The 25,842-nt window shown below is 47.7% G+C and overlaps 1 protein-coding gene across 9 annotated transcripts in view; it reads left to right on the forward strand.

The window, feature by feature from the left end:
• Positions 1–5,059: 5,059 nt before the first annotated feature.
• Appl2 (adaptor protein, phosphotyrosine interacting with PH domain and leucine zipper 2) overlaps positions 5,060–25,842 on the forward strand; it is a 60,883-nt gene continuing 40,100 nt past the window's right edge. For 2 of the 9 annotated variants that reach the window (XR_007347423.1, XR_007347424.1), the window contains exons 1-5: positions 5,060–5,282; positions 11,101–11,199; positions 22,134–22,193; positions 22,761–22,832; positions 25,583–25,670. Coding sequence is in view for 6 of the 9 variants with exons in the window: in XM_048802779.1 (XP_048658736.1) it covers positions 5,229–5,282; positions 11,101–11,199; positions 22,134–22,193; positions 22,761–22,832; positions 25,583–25,670 (373 nt within the window). In the remaining 3 variants the exon portion in view is untranslated. Of the gene's footprint in view, positions 5,283–11,100; positions 11,200–13,277; positions 13,900–21,789; positions 21,962–22,133; positions 22,194–22,760; positions 22,833–25,582; positions 25,671–25,842 lie in introns of those variants that run through there. The other 7 variants (XR_007347419.1, XM_048802776.1, XM_048802779.1 and 4 more) reach the window with 6 other exon arrangements.

Consider the following 25,842-nt stretch of genomic DNA (forward strand, 5'->3'; position numbering starts at 1 on the left):
GGGGGGGGGGGGGGGGGGGGGGGGGGGGGGGGGGGGGGGGGGGGGGGGGGGGGGGGGGGGGGGGGGGGGGGGGGGGGGGGGGGGGGGGGGGGGGGGGGGGGGGGGGGGGGGGGGGGGGGGTGACAAGCAACTTGTGTACATTGATACAGCAGGAGTGGGAGCCGTTTATTGTAGGACCGGAGGGGCATATATACATTTCACACAGCTTATCTTAATTAACATAAACTAGATACAGCAGTCAACCAATAAGGAATCTCCACACTTAACGGCTCACTGGTGTTACTTCACAAACCACTCCCTCTGGCAATTTGCCAGGTGCCATCTTGACTTGTTTACAGACTCTAACACTTCACGCCCTCTCCTCGCCTCTGAGACCTCCAACACATCTGACCATCATTCTTTTGAGCGATGGCCTTGCTTCCTATCTTACTGAGAAAAAGAGCCCCAGCAAAGAACTTCTTCATCCTCCCTCATTTAATCTACCCACTCTGTCACTTGTATCACACAGAATGCACTGTCCCTGCTTCTGCCTGAGGCCATCGCCCTCACTTGCCATTTGGGTCTCATTCCTTTTTGTGACTCAAGGACTTTGGCCTTGGAGTTGCCACTTTCTTGTCTTTATTGCCTAATCTCCCCCACTCTAGGGGCTTGTTCTCATCAATATTCAAATAATCTAAGAAATAGTCTCTCCACCCCTCAGAGTCTCCCTGCCTTTTCTTTTTCTTAAAAACCTAAGAGGTGGTGTCATTTACAGCTGAAAAAGTTCTGATTGATGCGGGACAGCCAATGGAAACAGCTTGTAATTGGTGTCTTTATTCTCATCTCAGGGAGAGTAAATAAAGCAAGACTCAGAAAGGCCAGGCATGGTGAGGCACATCTGGAATCCCAGGTACTCAAGAGGTGGAGGCAGGAGGCAGGAGGACTGAAAGTTTGAGGCCATCCTGGGCAATTTAGGGAGACCTTGTCTCAAGGAAAAAAATAAAAATGGTTGGGAATGTAGATCAGTGATGGAGTGCCCATGCTTAATCCCCCAAACAAAACAACTTGCCCAAAGTCTGCAGCGTCCCTTTGCTGAAAACAAGCAAACAAAGGAAAAACTTCCCCTTTGCTCATCGTCCCTGCAGTTAATTCCCCTCCAATCACCCCCTTATTGAAAAATCTCTTGAAGTAAGTTTTGTCTTCCCTCGATTGCTCCTGAACACATACCATCTGGCTTTCAAATGAAACTGTTCTTGTCAAAGTTTCTTACTAGGTTCACCAACCACCAAAGACCAACAGCAAATCCCAAAGTCCATCCCCAATCCTCCTCTTGAGCTGACCTTTCTGCTGCCCTTGACATTGTGGGTCAATTCTTTTTTGAACACTTCCTTGACTGTCTTTAGGATGGTGTTTCCTTTGTATATAGCTTCTAGGATGGGATGTGAGTTTCCTAATCCTCCTCCTACCTCATTAGCTGCTGGGTCTTATACGTGTTCAGTCTTCTGATCTCTGCTCTTTCCTATCTGCATTCAATTCTTAAGAAATTCCATCTACTCTGGTGGATTAAATGTCATCCACATGCTGCATCAGTCTCCCCCTGGACTCCACGGTGGTGCACCCAAGTACCACAGACACCTACACTTGGAGGTTTAAAAGGCATGAGTGCTCTGGCCCAAACAGAATGGTTGATACCACCACCAACCTGCCCCTCCCCAACATTTCCTATCTCAGTAAATCCCAGGGCCTTTCACCCAATTGCTCTATTTCCCCCACCCCTAGGCCAGTGTAGCTTGTCAGGTGTGCTTTTAAGACAGGTTTAATTTTCACCACCTCTCACCATTTCTACCACTAACCCAGACCTTGACTCAGACCTCATAATCTCTTGCTTGAATCATTGCAATAGACCCCTTGGAACCCAGAGAAATTCTTTAAAAGTGTAAATCAGACCTCGCCACTCAGCAGCTTATATTTAATGAGCAGTTTTCTACAATACCCAGAACACCATCCAAAGTCCTTCCGGTGGACACAGGGTCCTCTGTGACCTGGAAGCTGGCATCTCTTCCCCCTGTACCCTCCCACTCTTCCCTGCTCACTCTTCTCCAGGGCTGCTGGCCTTCCTGCTCATCCTCACACTGAGATGCCTCTGGGTCTTTGCACTTGCTCTTCCCTCAGGGCTTGGTTTATTCACTTGCTTTATTCAATTCTCAGCCCAAATGTCGGTCTCCTCAGAGAATTCTTCCTGCTTACCCCATTTCCCACAATCCTTTATCCTGTTACTAAACATTATCATATACTTATCAATTTGTTTTTGTTTTTTATTCTCTCCCCTATTTAAATATAAGCTCCATTAGGGCAGGGACTTCTATGAGCTTCCGGCTACATTCAGAGCTTCCGGAGGAGAGCCCGGTGCTTAGGAGGTGCTAAAAAGTGAGTCTGTGACAGGAAAACCCCCAGCATCGTGGTATCAAATGGAAAGAAATTCACGAAAACACTTTTCAAACTGAGGAGTACTAACCATGTGTTAGTTATAATGACATCTGTGGTACATTAATAAGCATTTCTCAAGCAACTGCTTATGTGTTGGATAAGGCACAAGGCACTTTAAGTACAGAAATAAACACTCTAGCTGGAAAGTTGGGGTGGAAACAAATAGAGGTGGTGTTATTCTAGAATTATAGAAAGAATGAATGAAAGTCTCTGTCTCTCTCTGTCTCTCTCACACACACACACACACACACACACACGGTCATCCTAAGCTGGGATTTGCAGGCTGTAATTGGGCTTGTCTGAAATGAAGCAAGAGAATGGTCACCGAAGGCAGAAGAAAGAAGATCTGTGCACATGGCCTACTGACTGAACAATCTGCTCAAAACAGGTGTCTTTGCTCTCACTCATTCTTGAAGCACCTCTCCGACTTGGGCCTCCTGGATACCTTTTTGCGCCTTACTATTCCATTTTCCCGATGGTCCACAGAGCTCATCCTCTCTTCCCACAGGTCACGGTGGTGGCTCCAGACAGTAATTTCATCTTTGTACTTCCTGTATCCAACCTTCCATCTGTCCAGGGATTTCAGATACAGTTGGAGGTGGGGGACAGACACGTTTTGTAAAACCTTTAAAAATTATGGGGACAGATACTTTTTATGAAACATTTAAAATTTTTCATGTTTACTTAAAGATTCCTCTTACATAATTCATAATAAAGACAGCAAAGTGAGTGCGAGTGCTGGCACTGAACATTTTCATCTATTACACAAATGACTGGATGAAATAATTAATGAAAAGAATTTATAAATGTGTTATAGTCCCAGAATTTGTTTTATAATTTAGTCACTTTGAATTTGGGATACAGTTTCCCAGAGAAGCAATGTTATAATGGGTACTTAAGTACCAAGAAATCCCACAAAGGCTGTTTAGCTCATAATGTAGCAATAAAACGTAGAAAAGTAAAAAGGATTGGAATATTGTAAGAATACGATCTAAGTAACTTTGAATATTGATGTTCAAGGAAAGGTGATTTTAATTAGAAGATCAGACGGTTCACGAAAACTATGGCAACCCCCAAGGGAACTTCTGAGCCCTTTCAAAGCTTCTGAACAGCACTGTCTCCATCTAATGTCTATTTTCCAGTGAAAAGGATATAATTGGCATAATCATATCCTCACACTGTTCTTATAATCAGAAGGGAGGAAGAACTCGAATATGGCCTTAAGGATGAGGATTTTGGTCATGAGAGAATCTGGAAGATTATATGAGGTAAAATTAATTGAATGGTAGAAATAGAGGAAAAGGAAGAAACAAGTGCGGTCATGATTCCATCTGCAGGGAAAAAAGAATATGATGGGGGGAAAGATGGTCAACGGAGGCCATAAAATAGCACAGGACAGGCTTGGCCATTACCAAGGGAGTGACAGCAGCATGCCACTGACCTTCAGAGGTGTTGGCAATGCAGAGTCTCTCAACATACCAAGGTGGCTTCTGCAGAATACAGAATTTGTATGGCATCATAATCTTCCTGTTGATTTTGGTGATGTTTTCTACTGGATAAGTCTTACTGATTCCTAAAGAAGGAACTTCCTAAAGATGAGACCCTTGCCTTTGACAAAAAGAGACGGTAAGATCCCTTTGCCAACCTTCCCCACCCCATGTGGCTTCCTTATCTTCTTTGGCAAGCTTCACTCTAATGATCCTAACCAAATCATTTAATTCTCTGGAATCGGTTTCCTCATCTCTAAATGACAACTCTGAACTAGATTATTCCTTCCAATTCTAAAAATTTGTTGATGAAATTCTCCAAAAAGACATAACAAACCAGCAGAACGAGACCTAATTACATGGCCTAAACCAAAGAGCTGATTTCCAAGACTAGTTATCTCTGTCACAGAGGAGTCATAGTGATCCAGCTTTTCCTAAACTTAGCTGACCTCTCTGCTCTCAGAACTGTTTCAGGGCAAGGAGATTTATCGAGCAAAATTGGTGTGAGAACTGTAGGGTTGTCCTTCGGTTTAAAAAAAGGGATGAGGCCGGGAGCACTGGCGCATGCCTGTAATCCCAGCCTCTTGGGAGGCTGAGGGAGGAGGATAACAAGTTCAAGACTAGCCTCAGCAATTTAGAGAGACCCTGTCTCAAAATAAAAAAATAAATAAAAGGGGCGGGGATGAGGCTCGGTGGTTTAAAAAAAAAAACAAAACACTCCTGGGTTCAATCCACAGTACCAAAAAAAAAGGTGGTGGGAGGTTGGTGGTGGTGAGAGTAATTGCAGCAAAATCTGTTAGCTACTATCTCCTTCGACCTAAGAGGGTTTCTGAGTAGCCACAAGTAGATAAAACCTCATCTCCCCACACTGGGGTTCCTCTTTTGGGTTTTGTGGCATCAACTGGCACGCGCACGGGGCACACGCCGCCATGACTGCGGAACCCTAACCCATTAACCGATGGAAGAGCCGCAGGGCCGATCCCGAGGGTCCCGGCTCCCCGCGGACGGAAGCGCGGCAGCCACACTTCCGGCGGCCGGCCGGACGCTCGCCACACTTCCTGTTGATCGGCTCCGCTGGGGGCTTTGCGGGGTTGGGCTGGGCTGGGCTGGGCTGGGCTGGGAGGTGGGCGGGCTGGCAGGCGGCGGCGGTCACTGGCCAGGCGTGGGCGCGCGCGGGGCTGCCGCGGGCGCTGAGAGTTGGCTGAGTAGCCTGAGCCCGGAGCACCTCGGCTGCCGCCTCGCGCCCTGCGTCCTTCCATCCGCCCTCGCCCAGCCATGCCCGCGGTGGACAAGCTCCTGCTGGAGGAGGCGTTGCAGGACAGCCCCCAGGTACCTCCGCCGATGGGTCCCGTGCGCCCGCAGGGGCGAGGCCGCGGAGGGGCGCCTCCTGAGGAGGGGGCGGGCCGGGGACCCCAGGAGCCCCCGCGTCGCGACCCCTCCCGGGACTGACTAACTCTGGCTCCTTCGCTTGTTAGCACGGTGCCCGGGGCAGACGGTTCGCGTTTTGGTGCCTTCCTTCTGCCTTCTGTCAAATAGAGAGAATGAGTGTACCTGTCTCCTGGGTAGTTAGGAGAATTAAATGAGAAGGTGCTTGTAAAGTTTTGTTTTTTAAATCAGACAGTTCGCGGTTCAGAGTAAAGAAGTTCATCTTGACATTCGGAGTACCCCTGCTGATGTGACCAGAACCGGGGGGTTTAGGGTCCAGAAGGGGAAGCAGGGAGGCTGGATCCCTCTCCCAGCCTCTCTGGCACTGTTTTCCATTGTGAAGAGAAAATGAACAACACCTGCCCCATTTGTCGGGCGAGGGAACCTCATTAGCACGCTTGAGATGCGAGTCCTTTGAGCTTGGGGGTGAAAACTGGTGTGTAAATATAGCAAATGAGTGCAAATGACTCTAGTTCATGAGCTCCTAATTCATAGTCTTTCTCTGGGGAGCTTTTGTTCTTCATTTGACACCCTCCCACCTGGCCTACCCTTGCTTCTTATCTCCTTTCCTGGCTCTGCATCCCTGGGTTATTTAAGTTTCTTTATTTTCTAGTGCCAAGATTAAGCCGTTCTTCTCCCAGTTTCCCCTCTTTGGGGGTTCCTTCCTTTCTCTCCTGAGTGAATTGTACCACCCAGGATGACTCTTTGAGAGAGTTATCTAGTGCTCTCTGCATCTCCACCCCTGAGAATAAGTAAACAGGGCTGTGTGCACCTGTGTTTTGTGCGCATTTCTTTGTGATCCTTCCTATGCAGGCAAGTCGGGCACTGTAAGCAAGCTGTGGTTTTTCTTTTATTTTTTTGCAAGTTAGCATCCACTGACTGATTTTTCAAAGATCTCTTTTATACAACTCTACACTTCTGGTGTTTTTAATTGAATTGGACTCCATGATAGGAGGCATTTCCGCCAACCTCCCACCAATTGAATGGGAATGGAACCTAATGTGAAATTTCCAGTGATCATTGGAAACCGAGTTCTCCACTTGCTTTGTAGTTGGGGACGCTGAGATGCAAAGGTACATTGCTTTCCTAACCAGACATGGCTCTGGGCAGGCCAGTCTAAAGAAGCTGTACTCATTCCCTGTGCTGTCCTCACTGACAAATCACATTCTGAATTTTTGGCTGTCGCGTAAATGAATACACACTGAGTGGCTTGAAGAACTTGCAGCACTATGAGGGAATAGTAAGAAGACTGGCAAATGAGTCAGGAGACCTGGGTTGCAGTTCTGGCTCTAACACTGAGCTTACCATGTGATTTGGGCAGTCACTTAATCCCCATCCTGTGGCTGGCTAGTTTTTCTCATCGGCAGAGCCTCTACAGAATGAGAGACACAGAGGAGATGATCTTCAGGGCACTCTAGAGGCTTTAAGCTCTTGTCTTATCTATGGGGTTTATGATTTTGAGCTTTTATGTGGAAAAAAGAAGTTTAGAGGCATTATGATTCCTATTTACTGTTCATTTTAATATAGGGAGTGTATTATTAAGGGTTCTTGATGTGGTTGCTGTACAGAATGGAAGCTACCTTTAAGAAGGTCTTTAATAATCATTAGAGCATATTTTGTGTATTTTATATGCAGCTTGTGCCTGGTACAGCTGTACTCCCAAGGAGATTCATAGACTTGGAAGTGGAAGGAGTAATCCAGCTCTTTCATTTTATGTGGAAAGAATAAAAAGAATAGCAAAAGCTTAGATCATGTGTGTTATGTGTGGACACTGTTCTAAATGCCTTACCCCTCTTAACTCAGTCCTCCCAACAGTCTTTTAATCTAGGTCTCTCTTAAAATGATTAAGGAGCAGAGAAGTTATATAACTTTCCCAAGATTGTACTCTCTAAAGTGACAGAGCCAGGATTGGAACCTAGGCAGTATGCATATTAAAGGGATATTGCTTAAGTTAGTCCAATTACTTAGCACCTGGCTTTTCTGTTATTGGTGACCTGAAGTTTGTTTCACTAAAAGGAAAAAAATCCTAAGAAACCAGCTACTGTTTGTTGCCTCTGGTTTATGTAGGAGAGCTGTGAGGTTGCTTAAGTAACCTGGTTGCACAAAAGCTTTTGTGTTTGAACTGAGTGACCCAAGAAATGCTGAATAGAAGTTGTCTGACCTTAGACACATGTATTCATTTCCTCCTTTTTAGTTGGCAGTGCTGCCTGATGTATTTAGAACTATTCTGTGTGTGTAGTGTATTATCCCTGCTTACCTCTGCTATATGAGAGGCAGCGTATCTCCAGGATGAGAGGTTGGACTCCATGGCCATTTGTCCAGCCACCACTTGCTGCTAGGAATGTGATGTAAATGAAATTCATGTGACTGCCCTCGACCGGCTCACAGTATGTTCCAGGGCCAGATAAGTGTACAGCAGTTCCAGGACAGTGTGAATGTTGCTGTGAAACATAGGGACATGGATGCTTGTACTTTGTCAAGGGGCCATTTCCTTATCCTATAAGTCATACATTTCCAAGACAGAAGAACTATTGCCTGCTTTTTTTTTTTTTGGGGGGGGGGGAATGTTTTGTCCTTTTTTTTAAATTTTTAAATTTTTTTTAGTTGTAGTTGGACACAATACCTTTATTTATTTATTTTTATGTGGTGCTGAGGCTCGAACCCAGAGCCTCCCATGGCTAGGCAAGCACTCTATGGCTGAGCCACCATCCCAACCCACTGTTTGTTGTATTATTTTGCAATTGGAATCACTGAAACAGAAATTAAAGACTTAGTTCTGAGATTTTGCTGTGAGTGGCCCAGCTGGGAACAGCCCTCTCCAACCAAATCAGGTCTTTCTTTTTATGCCAATGAGATGCTTCCAAACATAACCTGGGTGGCCTTGTATGGCTTCATTGTGGAGGGGTTTTGTCCTGAGGCTCTTTTTATTTTTATTTATTTATTTTTTACATTTTTTAGTTGTCAATGGGCCTTTATTTTATTTATTGATATGTGGCACTGAGGATCGAACCCTGTGCCTCACCCATGGTAGGCAAGTGCTCTACCACTGAGCCCCAGCCCCAGGCCCTGAGGCTCTTTTTATTTATAACACCATTTTACTTAGACTTATGATTCTACTAGTTAATATCTTTCCTTCCACCAAAAGATGGGAATAGAACTTTGTTTTTAACCTTAAAAAATTTTTTAAAAATATTCTGACATTAAAATTGAGCCATTCCACAATAACATGCTATTGAGAAGGTCTAGGATGGCTGAATTAGGTCACAAGCTATTTCTTTACTAAGGTAAGGGAATAACACAGACCTGAGGCTATATCCTTAGGGTGCTTGCTTTTTTCCCCTCCTCTGGCTGTGGATGCTCCTGAGAGCATAGGGTAGTACAGAAAGGATGGAATTCAAATCCTGAGTTTTCCACTGTTCTCTCTGGCAAGTTATTTACCCTGTCTGAGCTTGTGTTTGCACATGTACAGCGGGAGAATAGAAATAAGCTACTTTTCAGGTTGTTAGGGGTTTATGTGCCTGCATGCCACAGTAACTTCATGAGTGCTGCTGCCATTGTCTTTGTGACATGCCAGTGCCTGACATTTTTTTGAAAGTTCGTTATCTTCATAATCAACATCCTCTGCCATCACTGTGTATTCATTCGGCCCTGCTGAACACTTCACATACATTAGTTATCTTGTTAACTCTGCTAATTAGTGCCAGAGCCTGGATGTGGACCCAGGAGTGATGGACCCCAAGTGAGTCACAGCTCCTCTGAGGGGCCCCAGCTGACTCGGATCCCCTGTAGAGTGGGGGGTCATTGCTCCTCAACCTTGAATCTCAGTTCCCAGCACAGATGCTGGCTGAAGGCAGGAGGCAGGCACAGGCCACTGAATAATGACAGACTCCCAGCGTGTGTTCTGAAGAATGTCCTTTGACAATATTTGTTTTTTAGATAAAAATTATAACTTAAAGAAATGTAACACAGAATTCCAAATCCGAGTTTTTTCCTACAGGTTGTCAGGAAGTCCAGTGGGTCACAACCATGACTTTTGTTCACAAATAGGAAAAAAAGAGTGTATGCATTCTGTGGATAAATATTGTGTGGTGAAACCTCTGCTCAGGCCTTAGTGTGAAATGTATTTCATACCACGGGGTTTGATTTTTAAGTTTGAAGAACTCTTCTAACATGAGCTAGGCACCGAATGAGTTCCCTGATGAAGTTTACTCTCCGCGAGAGCTCTTTACACACTCCTTTACAGTCTCTGCATGATGGCCCTGTGATGCTTCCATTGATAAGCATTAGTACCGAAGAGAGTATGTAGGTCACAGAGCAGGGAATTTTTTTTTTTTTTTTTATCCTGGAAGACCTCAGTGAATTGCTGTGAGATGCCCCAGAGTCTGTAGAGCAAAAGGAGGTTCCACTTCTGTTTATGGAGGGACCTTTGGGCCCAGGGATGTCTGGGCCCAGCTGCATTCAGGCTAGAGGGTGGCAGGCAGCCCACAGCCCCAGGTCCCTGGAGTAGTGCAGCACTGTGGTGGCTCAGGCCCTAGTAGGTGGGTGCATGGCAGCGGGGAGGTCCTAGGATTGACAGGACATAGTGGCAACCCAGGCCACTTTGCTAACCTCTCAACTGATAGGTTAGAAAAAGAAGGGATTGAAATTTATTTGCAGGGAAGTAATGAATCTTAATAAATTGTTTCTTGTAAAGCACTTTGGTATCACCTCTAAAGATATTTCTGTAACTTACGTTTTATTCTTTGCCTAATGAGTTATTTTCTGAAGTAGAAATCCCATTATTGCTTAGTGTAGTATTTCAGATTCCTCCTGAGCTGGGCACATTCACAAGAGTCCCATGAGTAGATATACCTCTTAAGTGATGCCTTAACACCTGTTCGTGCACCATTTTATATGTAAATATTTCGTAAACAATATTGCAGTGCTTAGTGTGTGCCGGGCACTACCATGAAAATGCTCGGAAACACACTCCAGCGAGTGGCATAGCTCAGTGGTTCTCAGAGCTCCTGGGAGCGTGACTTCTGGAAGCAGGGAGCTGCCCTTCTTGTTGCTGTTTGAGTTTTGTGCCCAGAGCTACCGCCAATGGGCCCAGGCAGCATGAAATTCCTAACCATGAATTTGAGAGTTGGCTGAATAAACTATGATGAAAAACAGGGACCTTGCAGCAGTATCTTAGGAGGGACGGACGACACACTCTGCAAGGCTGCCAGAACCCAGACCCAAGCAGCTGGCTGTGGGGGGGTCAGGCTCCAGTGGTACCTGCAGCCACATCTGGCACACAGAGGGGCGCTGGCCTTATGGACTTGAAAGGAGAGTGTGTCTGTCCTAACCCCTCTTTGTTGGACGGACTTGACTGGCATGTCGTAGGGGTTGAAGTCAGGACAGATAATAGCCCTTGATTCTGAATTCTTGGCGGTGCTGCGGTGGATCCCAGGGCCTCGAGCTCACCAGGCAAGGACTCTAGCCCCGAGCCAGGCCCCCAGCCCCAGTCACAATCTTTCTAAAAACAGGTTTTCCTTCTGTGACCCTGACAGGAGGCACTGTTGCCCTGCCCTGCGGTGGGAAGGGTAGAGAGGCGGCTCCTGCTGGCTTTACTGATGAAGGTGAAGCCGGGCCCAGGCCCTGCCCTGCCCACCCATTTCCACTTGTGCATGTGCTTGCGTGTTTTCTGCCTCCTTGTGACTGTGACACTGAGAAATCAACTCGGCCCCCTCTCTTGCAGACTCGCTCTTTACTGAGTGTGTTTGAAGAAGATGCCGGCACCCTCACCGACTACACCAACCAACTGCTGCAGGCCATGCAGCGCGTCTTCGGAGCCCAGGTAGGCCGCCCCTTTCCCTTGGGCCAGGAGAAATTTGAGTTGGAAAAGCTTCATTTAAAAATTTGAAATAAAATCAGAATTGCTTTTCTCACTTCTGTACACCTCCCAAAACTAAGGCATTCTCTTTTATTTATTTGAGAAAGAGTAGTCTTCCTGTAACAAGAGCCCGTAGAGAGAGACCACGGAACTGCTTTTCATTTTTAAAAATTCAACCCCAGAGGGAAACATTGGAGTCTCCTCTTCCCACTGGTAAATGAGCGGGTTCAGTGTTTTGAGATGTGCTCTTTGTCTCTCTCATAAATGGACAGTCTTGAATGTCAGTGTGGGAGGGAGCCATGTTTTTTCAGAGCTTCCTCTGAAAAGGACTTGAGTCACAGTTCTGGAACTATGGGGTGGCTTCTTTGTTTTGAGGAACAAATATCTCTGGCTTGCAAACCCATGGAAAATAAATTGCTGAGTAGCCAAAGTGAAGCTTTTTAAGATCAAGAAGTGCCATGTGAGTAACTTTCTAAGGGAAGATTTATGAGTCACTTAAAAATAAAATTATGTTACACATCAAAATATGGCAATTGATAATTTTCATTATTAATTTCTTGCCAACTTAAATCTGTATTGTTAATGTTTCTTTTTCTCATTGATGATTTCTAAAGACTTAAATACCACATTCAGTATTGTATAACTCTTAATAACCATATGGAATCATTATTATATAGCTCTTAAAACTCATGACTCATTGTCTTATTAGTCATTCATACATGGAAAAAGCCTCAGTCCTTGACTTTAGGGAGCTTACAGTTGGGTTGGGAGACAGATACACACGTCACCAGCAAGCGCTATGAGTACTAGGGAGGAGGGTTGCCTCATCCAGAGGAGTTGTGTTAGTCTGCATTCCATAGCTGTGACAAGATACCTGAGAATATCAACTTAAAAGGAGGAAAGGTTTATTTTGGCTCACAGCTTCAGAGGATTGTGTCCACAGTTGCTTGACCTTGTTCCTTTGAGCCTGTGGCCAGCCCATGTAACAAAGGGACCCCATGCGAGGAAGCTGAGGAAGCTGTCGGCTCATGGCAGTCAGGAAGCAAAGAGAGGGAGAGGAAGGAGCTAGGGTCCCAATATCCCCTCCAAGGGCACTCCCAGGTCACCTAGCTCCCTTCCACTAGGCCCCACCTCTTAAGAGTTCCACCACCTCCCAGGAATATCACAGGCTGGTGACCCAGCCTTTAGCATACAGCCTTTGGGGGCCAAACTGTAACAGCTGGGCACCCAAAAGGAGTGATTGTATTGTTGAGATTTATTGAGTACTTAACAGCTGGAAGGCAGTTTCAGGAGCTTTTACATTGATGATTTCATCTACCTTCCCCAGCAGCCCTGTGAGGCTGGTGTTGTGATTATCCTCCTTTTGTAGGTCAGGGGACTGAGTATTTTGATGACAAGTAACTCGCCCTGGTCCACCCAGTTAAGTCTAGCAGAGTCTTTAGTCTCAAACTTCACTACTACATGGGACGGAGGGTGGAGGCCTGGGCTGGGGAAGTGCAGTAGAAACAGAAGGAGGTGGCTGCTTCAGAAGTGTCAGGAGGTGAGAGGTGACTGGGTGAGAAGGGGTCTGGTGGTGAAAGAGGAGCCAGGAATGTGGGAAGAGGATGGTTAACAGCACAGGGTATAGTCGGGTAGGAGAAAGCACTTCTGATGTTCTGTAGCACAGCAGAGTGACTCGTTAACAATTAATGGAATATTTTAAAATAGCTAATAGAGAAGATTTTGAATGTTCCCAGCAGAAAGAAATGATAGCTGTCTAAGGTGTAGACATGCCAGTTACCCTGATCTCATCAATACACATCGTGTATATGTGCTGTAGTGCCACGCTGTTCCCCATAAATATGCAAATTACTGTGTATCAATTAAAAATATATATATGTATTTTTAAAGGGTGGGTAGGGAAAGCAGGGCACATGTATGTATACCCAGGTGTACACATGCAGGGGCGTAGGGCTGGGATGGGGAATGGCCAGGGGGCTACACAGTTCTCTCTTAAGACATCACAGTGAGGAAAGAGGTCTTGTTGGAAGTTCAGATCCAGAGTCAGAGCTGGAGACACACATATGACAGGTAAACTTTGCAGTATTTTGTGAGTGTTACTTTTTATCTACAACAAAGAATCAAGTCCTCATTTGTGACTTTGCTTGCCACTTGTTTTGGTAAAGACATTCAGAATTTGGGAGCTTTGTTGATTTTTAATTTGAAGTCCTGGCTATTTGTGTTGGCATTTTAAAATATTTTCCCTAAATACTAGAAATATAAGAAAAGAGACTTTTTTTTAAAACTTATACTGAACTTATACTGAACTTGCTTGCCATTCAATAATTTGAATATTATTATCAACGATTTCCCTCCTGTTTGAGGCTGAAAGCCACTCCCGAGAGTCTGTGCAGCTTTTCCATGTCTGTCCGAATCATTTGCCTGGAGAAGTGAAACAATCTCTTATGCATCTTTTCTTTTGAGCCAGAAAATCTGTTTTGCCAAAATTAAGTAGGTCTTGCATTCCAAGAGGCTGGAATCCAGCTTTTAATTCACAGCACATGATCATCACGTGGGTCCTCTGGCCAGAAACCCTTCCTCCCGCCTGGTTCTGCAGCAGAGGCTGGTGACAGTGTCGGGTCAGTGCTGCAGGATGAGCAAGTGGCGCTGATCAGATGTGCTCAGGTCAGCTGGGGCATGGATAGTTGGTTTGTCAGGCTTATGTGAAAGCTTAGGTGTTGTATTGCCTTTTAAATTTGAGAAGGAAAACTTTTCTGAATCTTCTTTGGTCAGTTTGCTTTGATATATGTCTATATATGTGAGTCTTTATATGTATTAAAATGTTATAAATATTTCATATCTACATCTTATTAGGGGGCACTGGGTACTGAACCTGGGGGTACTTCACCGCTGAGCTACATTTCAGCCTTTTTTTATTTTTTGAGATAGGGTCCCACTAAGTTTCTGAGGTTGGTCTCCAACTTGTAGTCCTCTGCCTCAGCCTCCTAAGTCAGAGGAATTACAAGCGTGCACCACCACACATAGCTGATAGATGTGTATTTCTAAGACAGTAATATTTCTCATTGTCTTCGTTTAAGTTTGTTTTCCCTGAGTTATATTTTCTTGGTTTTATATTATTCCTTAAATACTTTTTACTAAGACATATTGAATTAGGTTAATAGTACTTGTTTTTAAGAATAAAATTATAAAACTCTTAGACATAATTTTTCATTATTTTTTTTTCTTTCTTCTTACTTATTTATTTATTTTTTCAGCACTGAGTATTACACCCAGGGGTGCTGTACCACTGAGCTTCATCCCCAATTCTTTTTTAATTTCCTGTTTTGAGTCAGGATCTCGCTAAGTTGCTGAGACTGAAATTCAAACTTGAGATCCTCCAGCCTCAGCTTCCTGAGTCACTGATATTACAGGTGTGCACCATGATGCTCATCTCATTAGTACATTAGTAAGTTCAGTATAAGTCCAGTTTTTTTAAAAAAAGTCACTGGTATTACAGATGTGCACCATGATGCTCATCTCATTAATATATTTTAAAAACTGTATATAAATGCTGCTGATGGATGATGAATGTCCTTCAGCCCTTAGTTTTAGAAAGAGGAAGAGAAAAAGTATACAAAGTTCTGTGAGCAGTTTTACTCATTGTGACTAGTTGAGGGACTTTTTATATTTCATTGGGCATAAGCTCTGAAATGCAGCTGTAGGCCAGAAGTGGTTCTCAGCATCGTACAGCAGCAGTCCCTGGAGTCACATCTGGTCTCTCTGCTGTCATGTGCCTTTGCATGTGGTGGGGCTGAGTCCTGCCTGTGGGTCATTGGAATGAACGAAGCCGCGGGCATTTCAGGGCACTGACAGATCAGAACTGGTTACGTGGAACATGACTGTTTTGAAAACACTGAGTTTAAAAGCTTTAGTAGTATCTGAACAGATGCATAACTATAACTATACGTAAACTTTGCATTAAACCCACATAAATTTTGCATTCAGTATATTTGTTATGATACTGGTAACTGGTAACAGATACTGGTAATGTATCTGATTCTGGTAACCTGCCATAATTTTGTTCCTAAAGGGTTTAACATTTTTTAATTTTTCAAAATGGACTTCTTAGGGCTTTACAGTGATATTTACACAGATCATCTCCTTGCAGCTGTTGTCCTGAGGAATCGGGGCCAGGTGCAGTGGCAGTTCTAGCTGTGGGCACTAAGGCTCTCCCTGCCGTTCTCATACCCGTCTTCCTCCCCTGATAGATGTTGAGCCTCTGTGGGGAGTGCTTTCAGGTTGTTCTGTTGTTGTTGTTTTTGTTTCTTTTGCTTTTTAAAAAATAAATCTTGGATGGAATTTTCTTGAGAACTGTAGTTAAGGTGCTCACTTTCCTTCCTCCAGACAGGACAATCCACCCAGCTCCATCTCTCCACCCCTTCTTTTTTTAAAATTTCTTTTTTAGTGTTGATGGACCTTTATTTTATTCATTTATTTATATGCGGTGCTGAGAATTGAACCCAGTGCCTCACACATGTGAGGCAAGCGCTCTACCACTGAGCCACAACCCCGTCTCCACCATTTCTTATTTTTTTTTTTTTAAATATTTATTTATTTTTTTAGTTTTTCGGTGGACACAACATCTTTGTTTGTATGTGGTGCTGAGGATCGAACCCGGGCCGCACACGTGCCAGGCGAGCGCGCTACCGCTTGAGCCACATCCCCAGCCCCTCCACCGTTTCTTAACCAAAGCTTTTGGAGTATAGAACTACAGAACCTAAAACGGATCCTAAAAGCTCAGATTTAAGGTGGAAACAGTGTCCTCTCAAATTGGGGTGAGGACAGTGGGAGAGAATAGAAGTAAAATAATTGTAAGGGGAGATATGCATAAAGTTGGTGTAGTAACGAAGACAGCATCGTTATGTATACAGATGTGAGCTAAGCAAGTTCCTGTACCTGCTGGGACACAGCATGAGGGCAGGGGGCAGCCAGGGCGTGAGCCTGTGATAGGAGAGGGAGGGGCCGACGGGTCACAGTTAAAACAGGAGCTCCATTTATTAGACACCCCGACGTGCCACACACTAGGTTCGGCATCTGCTGTGCAGTAGCTCATTTAGCTTTCATAACAAGGTTGTGGGGTTATTATGGTATGCATTTACAGAGGAGGAAACTCAGGTTATGTAGCTTGCCTAAGGTCACGCAGCTGACGAGTGGCAGAACCAGAACTTGAACTCAGATCTTTGACTCCAAGCCTGTACGCGTGCTTCAGCACAATACTTTGCTTCTCTGACACATTGGTCTCCTCAAATGGCAGCAGAGGTTAGGGAAGTTTGAGGTTTCAAAGGTGGTACTTGTCATTATAGAAGAACAAGCCCTGTTTGACAGCTGTGTGGTATGTTAGAGGTGGGATCCAGTTTCTCCTTGTATCCTAGAACAATGTACTTTGTTTAGTAGTGTTTTTTGTTTGTTTGTGTGCTGGGCATTGAACCCAGGGGCACTTGACCACTGAGCCACATCCCCAGCCCTATTTTGTATTTTATTTAGAGGCAGGGTCTCACTCAGTTGCTTAGCACCTTGATTTTGCTGAGGCTGGCTTTGAACTCGCAATCCTCCCACCTCAGACTCCTGAGCTGCTGGTATTACCACCACACTTGGCTTGTTTATTAGTTTTTGTCAAGATAGTTTTCGTAAGTGCATTTTAGCAGCCCTGAAAAACCAGTCAAATTGAAGCTTATATGCTAGAGATCGAGAAGAAATATATAGTTTTAAGATCTGTGGGCATAGGGGGCCCAAGTGGGTTCTGAGACAACTTCATAGATCTGAGTCCCCACGCTTGGCTTGCATGTGAAATCTGTCCTCATGCTGGCAGGGAAGGCCTTCATAATGGCATGAAAGAGTGTTCTGGGCTCGGCTTCCTCTCTTAGGTATGGAGGCTCGGTATAACCTTAGGCTCAACAGATCTGAATTCTGGTCTTGATTTGGCCACTTGGGCATGACCTTAGGTATGGCAAGCCACTCCATTGGCAGGCGTCCTTGTCAGCTCGACATAGGCCACACACTCCCCACCTCACAGGGTTGATGTGAGGGTTAATTCTATAATCAATATCTGCAAAGTGCTAAGATCAGTCCCTGGCACAAAGCGTGCCCTTGGTGTTAATAGCACCACCTTCTAAGTCAAATGGCAGTGGCAGCTGGTCCCCGCCCCACCTGCCTAATGCCTGGTGCTCAGTGCTCCCAGCCCTATTTTGTATTTTATTTAGGGCCAGGGTCTCACTGAGTTGCTTAGTGCCTCGCCTTTCCTGAGGCTGGCTTTGAACTCGTGATCCTCCTGCCTCAGCCTCCCGAGCCCCTGGGATTACAGGTGTGCATCACCACGCCCAGCACTGAACTCTGGCTCTTTATTCCAAACAACTGTTACCTGTTGTCACTGTGTAGATGTTTAGGTTTCCCTGGGATGTTGCAGTGCTTGCCCTCAAGAAAGCGCCTTCCCCCTTCAGTTCCCCGTACCCTGCAGCTCCGTGAATCACATCGGAACTCCTTGCTTCTGCCCGACTTGGCTGCCTCTGTGGCCCAGAGGCAGAAAAGTGAATCCGAGGAAGGCCCACTAGCTCTCGGGACCTGGGGGTCTGCCTGCTCTGCTAGCCTTGTCTCTGGCTATGTCAGAGTGGGCCAGGCCTCCATGCCCCTTCCACCGTCTATGCCAGGAGGCCCTAGCCACCCCTGCCCTGGCACGTGTCCTTCCTGGCCTTGGAGACTGACCTCAGGCCTGAGAAAGCATCTGACCCCTCCTTGCCCCTACACTTCCTGGCCAAAGTGCCCTTCACCTGTGTGCCCATTTGCCCTGTGCCCTTGATAGCCGGACCACTGATGGTGCGCTGAGTGGGGCCTCCTGGGCCCTTGTGGACTCAGCTCTCAGGGAGCAGGTTGCCTTGTCCCCGTGCCCAGCCTTCTGTGTTTGAGGACTGGCTGTGGGGCCTCTCCTCCTGGCGGTCTGCACATCCTGATGGACACAGCACTGTCCTTCCCAGCCCCGTGCCCTCTCAGTTCCTTGGCTGGGCTCTGTCGTTGTGTGGACCCTTCCTGGAAACCCAGCTGCGCTTGACTCCTGCGTCCTGTTTGAGTGCCTGGGTTCCTCTCCGGGGCTTCCTGACTCGGCCTCTTTGTATTTATGTCCCACTCAGCTTCTCAGAATGGCCTCCTGATGGGTCACCCTTGTCTGTGCCCTCCCCCTCCAGTGCTTCTTCCCGCTACAGCCACTCGACCGTCTTCTTCCACCAGTCTCCGATCTGGTCACCCTGCAGCCCGCGGTCCTCAGGGCTTCCCATTCTCCACCAGGGCAGAATCGAGGTCCTCAGCAGGCACCCCTCAGCCTTCGCTCTTGCCACACTGCCCTCTGATCCCCGTGCAGCGCACCTGGAGGGGCACCCGTGTGTCCCAGCCTGTGGCAAACATAGAATGAATGTGGCTCTCAGCCCCTGGACATGTGTTAGGTTCAGACCTGAGTATGTGTCTGTGTCCACCCCACACCCAGCCTCTCCATGGCTGCCAAGGACGATGGTGCCCACAGAGGCCTATGGATGGTTTTAGGTGACAGTTGCGGAGGATAAACATTCCCTTGCCAGGAGTTCAGATTTCCTGTCGGGCTTGTTAGCCACTTGTCTTTCTGCCTCGGCCACAGCTGTGGGGGTGCTCGCCAACACGGGAGGCACTGTCCACAGCCCTGTGCCAGCTTGCCTTTTGTGTGTGTGTGTGGTGCTGGGGGTGGAACCCAGGGCTCTGTGTGTGCTGAGTGGGTTCTGAGCCCCAGACCCAGCTTGTCTTTTTGGATTCTTATGTAGCAGTAAAGAGTGTCAAGGGTGGCCAGGGAGCTGCTCCAGGGCAGAGAACGTGGCTCAGTGGAAGAGCCCTTGCCTAGCATGGGGGAGGCCCTGTGTTCAACCCCAATACTGCCAAACAAAACCGAGCATATTATTCATGGGACTCTTATGTAGAATGTGTTCGGCCACCTCTTCTGCTGGGCTTCAGTTAGAAGAACGTGAGCACTGTGTTCCTGTCTGCAGACCCTCCAGGCCTCCCACCCGCATGCTCACTAGGTAGAGGTTGAGCTCCGGAGGGGAACAGCACTGTGTGAAGCACTTGGACTTGAGGTTCAGAGGCCTACAGACCTGGGCTGAGTATTTTACCTTGCCAGTTATTAATCATGTGGTGGTTTCTTTATTTAACTAACTTGCAGATTTACCCTCTTTAAGCCCTAGCATCCTCCTTTGTAAAATGGAAATAAGAAAAACACCTACTCGAGGGTGCACTTGAGGAGTAAAAGTGCTCATGTGTGAAAAACTCTTAGTGGCAATGTCGGGTGCTCAGAAAACATCCCGAGTGCCCCCAGCCATCCCTGGCGCCGTTGTGCACATCCCCACTCCGCCTGCTCCCCAGTTTTGCGAGCAGAGTTGGATGCCTGTGCCGGGAAGGGCCATCCTCCTGGGGCGTGGGCTCGTGGGCTGGTGTTGGTGGGGCGTCTCCTGAAGCCTCATGCACCTTGGGTCAGGTATGAGTGAGGCTCAAGAGGATCCGGGTCAGGAGACTTCATGTGCTGAGTCTTGCTCTGAGCAGGTGACGGGCCACTGTAAGTGTGCTTGGTTCCAGTGAAGTCACTCTGGAAGCCCAGCGTCTCCGTGGCCTGAAACAGCAGCCCTGTGAGAGCACAGCGTCTTCCCAGGGTGTTAGGAGGGACGTGGCAGAGACCAGTTGCCACAGCCACCACTTGTGTGTTGTGCCCCTTCTTCCCCCAGCCATGGCAAGTTGTGTCAGTGACACATGCACGCCCTCCCCTCTGGCCCTTCACAGACCAAGGCTGTGTAGAGCTCGGGCTTTCTCCTTTCTTACATCTTAGTCGGGCTCAGAATCTTAGAGAGTCATGTCCGGGAGTGGGGAGTTTAGAATCAGACTGGGTTCACATCCTAGCCCAGCCACTGCTAGCTGTGTGACCTTGTGCAGGTGGCCTGACCTTTCTGTGCCTTGGTTTCTTCATCTGTAAGATTAGGTTAATAATTAGATCCTGCTCTACAGGATTGTCAGAATTAACTGAGGAAACACCTGGTGTAAATCAAGTGCTCTGCGGTGTCAGCTGCTGTTGGGAGGACTCGAATCCCACAGGGTGCTGTCCTCACCACGTGCCAGGGTAGCTAGAGCAATTCCCCTTAGCAGTCCTCCTCGCTGTTCTCTAGTGAGGAGGCAGAGGAAGGGGCTTCTGCTGGACGAGCATGAGCCCAGTGAGTCGCGTGGTCCCCTGTCCATGTGCTCTGCTGGCGAGGCCTCATTGTGCCGTCCCCCGGCTTGGGTTTCCCTGCCCTGGTTGACAGCTTAGGTTAGTCACCAGGAGTCCAGGTAGTGCTTTAAACTTGGAATTTAGATGAATTTTCTGTTGTCAAACATCTGTCTGCACCCGCTGTGCGCTAAGAAGTGTTGTGTGTTCCTGTCTAAGTGAAGGACGGGGCACCTAGGCTCGTTCACTTGCCGCCAGTTCCGGTCAGTTTTGAGGGGCAGCATGCCAGTAGGGTGCCAAAGCCGGGGCTCCATTCGACCTCGTTCTGTGGGATGGGGAGAGCCACTTTTCCTGGCATGTCCATGCCTACCCTTAGGGTATGGAGAACGGCAGAGCGGAGTTGGGCCAGTTGTCTGCAGCGAGGGTACCCCCAAAAGTGGGATTGGCTGTGATGGGCCCACAAAAAATAAAACAGGCTCCTACAGACTCAGGACTTGACCCTTAGAAGAACAGCAACACCCGGAGAAAGAGAGTAACGAGGCCAAGGCCAGGAAGGCCGGCCACTGCCTCCCTTCTCCACGCCAGGTCAGATCCAGGGCTCTGGCCTGCAGGAGTGAGCTCCGAGTTAGGAGCAGCATTAGCGGGAGCCCGCAGCTCGTGGCTGGCAGCAGCTCGCAGGTGGTAGGAAACCGCGTTGTGGCCGAGAGTGGAGGAAGGAAACTGAGCAGAGGGAAATGGACGGTAAGGGCGGGGCAGGGGCCACCACGGCCTCCCAGTGCCTTCCCCAGGTTTTCTGGGACTCTTGGGTTTAGCAGTGTTTCTGTCACATCCGTGGTGACTGCCCCAGTGCTGCTTCGTTCCCGTCACAGTTCCAGGAAGGCCCACCTGGCCTGGGCCCTGCAGGCCCACTCGGCCGTGTTGCAGCTCGCCTGCCCCCTGCCCGCCCCCGTCCCAGCCCTGTTCTGCTGGGCGTCTCCATGTCCATTTCTTCTGGAAGCTCACTCTTGGGCAAGGCTCTGCTTAAGACATGTCTTCCCAGAGACCATCTGGGTCCTCCTGTCCCTGCCTCCCATGCGCCAGCCTCTTTCCTTTGCTCTTCTCATTCTGCAAGGGGCCATATTTTTGGTGTCTGCTTCCCCAATCAGTCCACAGGACAGGGACTACATCTTTGCTGAATGCTTGGCAGATTGTAAATTTATTTTGGTACCAGGGATTGAACTCATGGGCGCTTAACCACTGAGCCACATCCCCATCCCTCTTTTCTATTTCATTTAGAGACAGGGTCTCAATGATTTGCTTAGCACCTCTCTTAAGTTGCTGAGGCTGGCTTTGAACTCGCGATCCTCCTGCCTCAGCCTCCCGAGTTGCTGGAATCACGGGCGTGCACCACTGTGCCTGGCTGGATTGTAATTTTTTGCTCCAGTTGTTTACTGACGGAAAAACCAGAAGGAACAGTAATTTGCAGAGGATGTAGTGGGGGAAAAGGTAAGCATTAACTTTTGGATTTGTCTTGGTTTTGTTTTCTAAATAATGCCTGAAAAAAATATTTGTCATTCCACAGGCACACACACAGCGCTTTTTAAAGGATGCTCTGAGAGGCCTTTTTTATGGACCCTAATGCGTGGGCAGATCTCATTGCCTTCTCTTCTCTCCACAGAATGAAATGTGCTTGGCCACCCAACAGCTTTCCAAGCAGCTGCTGGCGTATGAAAAGCAGGTAACCTGAGGCTCCGCGCCGCCTGTGCAGGCCTCTGCTCATCACCGCTTTAGAGCAATTCTCCAAAGGCGTCCTTAAAGATCTGTGCTGCTTTTCCTTCCTCTCCTCTCCTTTTCTTCCCTCTATCTTCCCTTTTCTCTCTTCCTTCTGCCTTCCCTTATTTTCCCCCAGTGTTTTTTTGCGGGGGCCTTTCTTTTTTTTTCCCATTGATAAATACTAACTAGTGATCATCCCAAAGTCCTTCTGAGGTGCTCTAAGGGGCCTACAGAAGAAGTCAGATAGTTGCCCTTGAGAGCTCAAAGCTTCTGGGGGCTACAGGGAACTCAAGCTAACAACCCCAGGAAGTAAGCTCCCTGAGATATCTTTACGTTCAGAAAGAGGTGACCGAAGAGGGGTTGGCCAGAGAGGGCTGTTGTGCGAACCCCAGGGGCCAGGAGGAGCAGGGAGCTCCAGCTGTGTTCATTTGGACACTTCTGCAGGGTGCTCTCAGGAGGAGGGGCGTGGGGTGGCGTTTGGAGGGTGATGCTCATTTAGCTGACACCTGGCGCTCTCATTCTTTGGTGTTAGAATTTCGCTCTTGGCAAAGGTGATGAAGAAGTAATTTCTACGCTCCATTATTTTTCTGAAGTAGTGGATAAGGTAAGATAGCAACATGAGATGTTTTTATGTGATTCTTCTTGAATTTTCTTTTTCCTTATTTTGTCCTGGTCTTCATTTTAAAATATCTACTTAAATATCTGAGAAGGTAACTCAACTTGCTGATCTTCCAAGCTTCATTCCACGACAGAGGTTGTGCACTATTACGTCTGTTAGTAGTTTGAGGGGAAAGAAGGCTTTCTGAGTTCCGTTTCCTCTGGAGAGAGTATCAGTTCACAGCAACACGTTTTCTCCCGCAGCCCCGGAGGCCAGACAGCTAGACCACGGCATCTGCAGGCCACACTCCCCCACAGTCCTTGGGCTTCCCCCCTGCCTCTTCAGCTTTTATAGCTCTTGGTGGGCCATGGCCGTGGCTCTCTGACTCTGCATGGCCTCACTGCCCCTGTGTTTGCCCCTAGATTTGGGGCCACCTAGAAAATTAGGGATGATCACTTCAAGATCCTCCATTACCTCTGCAAAGACACTGTTTCCCAATATTCCCAGGCACTGCCTTATTAGAATAAAAGGCAGTCCTGTCACCCAGCGGTCCTAAGGTGTGATGCCGCGGATAGTCATAAGACCAGTATTAGAACAAAAGATGCCCCCTGTGTCCCCACTGCTCAGGAAGTTATAACGGTTTTAGGAATTCTGTGCTAGGAGCTAGGAACAGAGACTAAATTTGTACTTTTCATTATATCACAATGATATACTCATGTCAAGGCTCTTTAAAATGTGTATTGAGATGGGTGAAAGGTAAGTAGAAAGTGTGGTTACAGAGAAGTAAAATGTGATTTGGGGAGGTGGGGAGGAGCCTTTTTCTTCATTAACAGTGAACAGGTATCTGGGGGAAGCCGTAGACTGAACCCTGAAGTTGTCTGTTTTCTGCATAGAGGCGCGTTGCCGCGGAGGTGTGGCTGGTGGCCTGAACCCCCACTAAGATTTCCAGCTTAAAATGCTCGCTCGTGGCCATCTTCTTCTGGGTAGTGCTGATTCTATCAGTGGACTAGAACCTCCCCAGGGTGGGTGGATTCTCTGGGCAGTAGCACGGCAGCCGGAGGTTGGTACCGTCAGAGGCTCCACACAAGCTGCTTTTTCTCCGGAGACCCAGAAGGAGGCTTGGTTACCAGCGGGCCCAGACCTGGGAAGAGGAGGGTGGGTTTGGGGTGTTTCTTCAACCTGGGTCTCAACCAGGTGGAAAAGTCTTTAAGACAAGTAATTTGACCATGAAATTAAAAAAACAAGCCAGTGACGTGAAAGGTCTGCGTGGTCAAATGTGTAGGATGCGCTCTTCCCTGTTAGTCCCATGGGGATCCCGGGCTCGGTGGTCTCCCCTAAAGCAAGGCTTCTGATCACTTCCTGGGGTGGCGCGCAAGACAGGAGGTGATTGTCATCACAGCTTCCACTGGTCAAGCAAGTGCCAGGATGTGCGTGTCGGGCTCCGGGCGGTCCCTCTGTGTACTGTCCCATCCTCACAGCATCCACACACAGAAGCAGGTCTTGCCGTTTTCATTTTCTGTGACGATCCTTAAGCACCAAGATGAGATGTGGGCCACCTCTTCCACTCTTCCCAGCAAACGCACAGTGGCTAGAGGCGACAACCCCTTACATCTCAAAAGCCACACAGCAGAAGTTTGATGGCTCAAAACTCTGGGTCCTTAGAAATGACCATGGGTGATGTGCCCTTAGCCACCAGCAGGAGTCCCGGAACATCCTTCAGCATGCCCACAAGTCTGCACCTGAGGGACAGTCTCCCATTGTTTGTTGCTCCAGGCCCTCCCAGACCCCCCCAGACCCCCCCAGACCTATGAAGCTTTGGCAGCACTGTGAGCGTAAAGGACCAAGCTCCACGTTCCAGGCTGTGTAGTGGGACGAGCATGCGTTCTAGATCCCAGCAGCCTGTGGTTACAGCCCTGGCCGTGCCATTTATTTGCTTTCCGGACTTACAGGGTTGTTTGCCTGCCTGTAAAATAGGAATAATAAATTCCTAATGCACAGAGTGGGCAAGAACTGAACTGGATAGAGTCTGTAAAGTGGGCACACAAAAAGTGCCCCCAGTGCTGGCCCTGCGGAGAGTGTGTTTATTTCCCCTAGGCTGTTTACGAAGACAGGATTTTAATAAGCCCTCAAGGCAGAGGGGAGAGGACACCTAAAGTTGTTGAAAGTGTTTGGTGAGGAGGGTCACCCTGGAACGCAGCTGGCTTGCTCCTAGCTGGTGGTCCTGTAGGGAGCTGAGGCCTGCAGCCTGCTGCCAGCTTCAGCAGGGATCAGGGACCGAGCTTTCTCCCGCTCAATCCGTGGGGCCCACAGCTGCTGGCCCTGGGCTCGGGGCTGGTTGTTCCCAGCCAGACTGTTTTTCTGGTGTAACTGGAGCTTTCTCTGAGAGTGAGAGCTGTGGCCTTGGGAGGTGGCTAACTGTGCTGACTTCTGGCTGCAAGCCATGCTACTGCCAGCAAATACAGCATTCCCATTCTCCGGGGGTGTGACCCAGGAAAACGGAACCGGAGTTGGCACAGTGAACCAAGAATAACTGGGCCCGCCTTTAGCAAGCTTCACTGATGGCCCAGTTAGTTGAAACCCTGTGTTACCTTTTTAGTGCCTCTGGGCCTCTCCTTTACAGCTTTATGGGGGGTATTTATTTTCTAAAGAAGTCCAGCCGAGCTGTTTAACCACCTAGAAGTGTTCAGCAGAGTCCCCTGTGAGTTGAGACCCAGTAATAATGGATATAGTTTTCTGAGGAGTTCCTTTTCTTTCAGCTTAATGTCCTCCATACAGAGCTGGCCAAACAGCTGGCAGACGCCATGGTCCTACCTATTGTACAATTTCGAGAAAAGGATCTCACAGGTATTGTAACTCAGTTCACTGCATTTACCTTCAAAATACTATTTAACTCAAAACAGTAATTCTTACTGCATTAGTGTCTTTAAAAATGTGTGGATCATTGAGAAATGCCTTTCTTTTTGAGTAGGTCAGTTTAGCAAACCTTCATCAACCACCCTATCCCTGTCTCTTATAC

The sequence above is a fragment of the Marmota marmota genome, unplaced genomic scaffold (assembly GCF_001458135.2).
Source record: "Marmota marmota marmota unplaced genomic scaffold, marMar, whole genome shotgun sequence".
Classification (NCBI taxonomy): domain Eukaryota; kingdom Metazoa; phylum Chordata; class Mammalia; order Rodentia; family Sciuridae; genus Marmota; species Marmota marmota.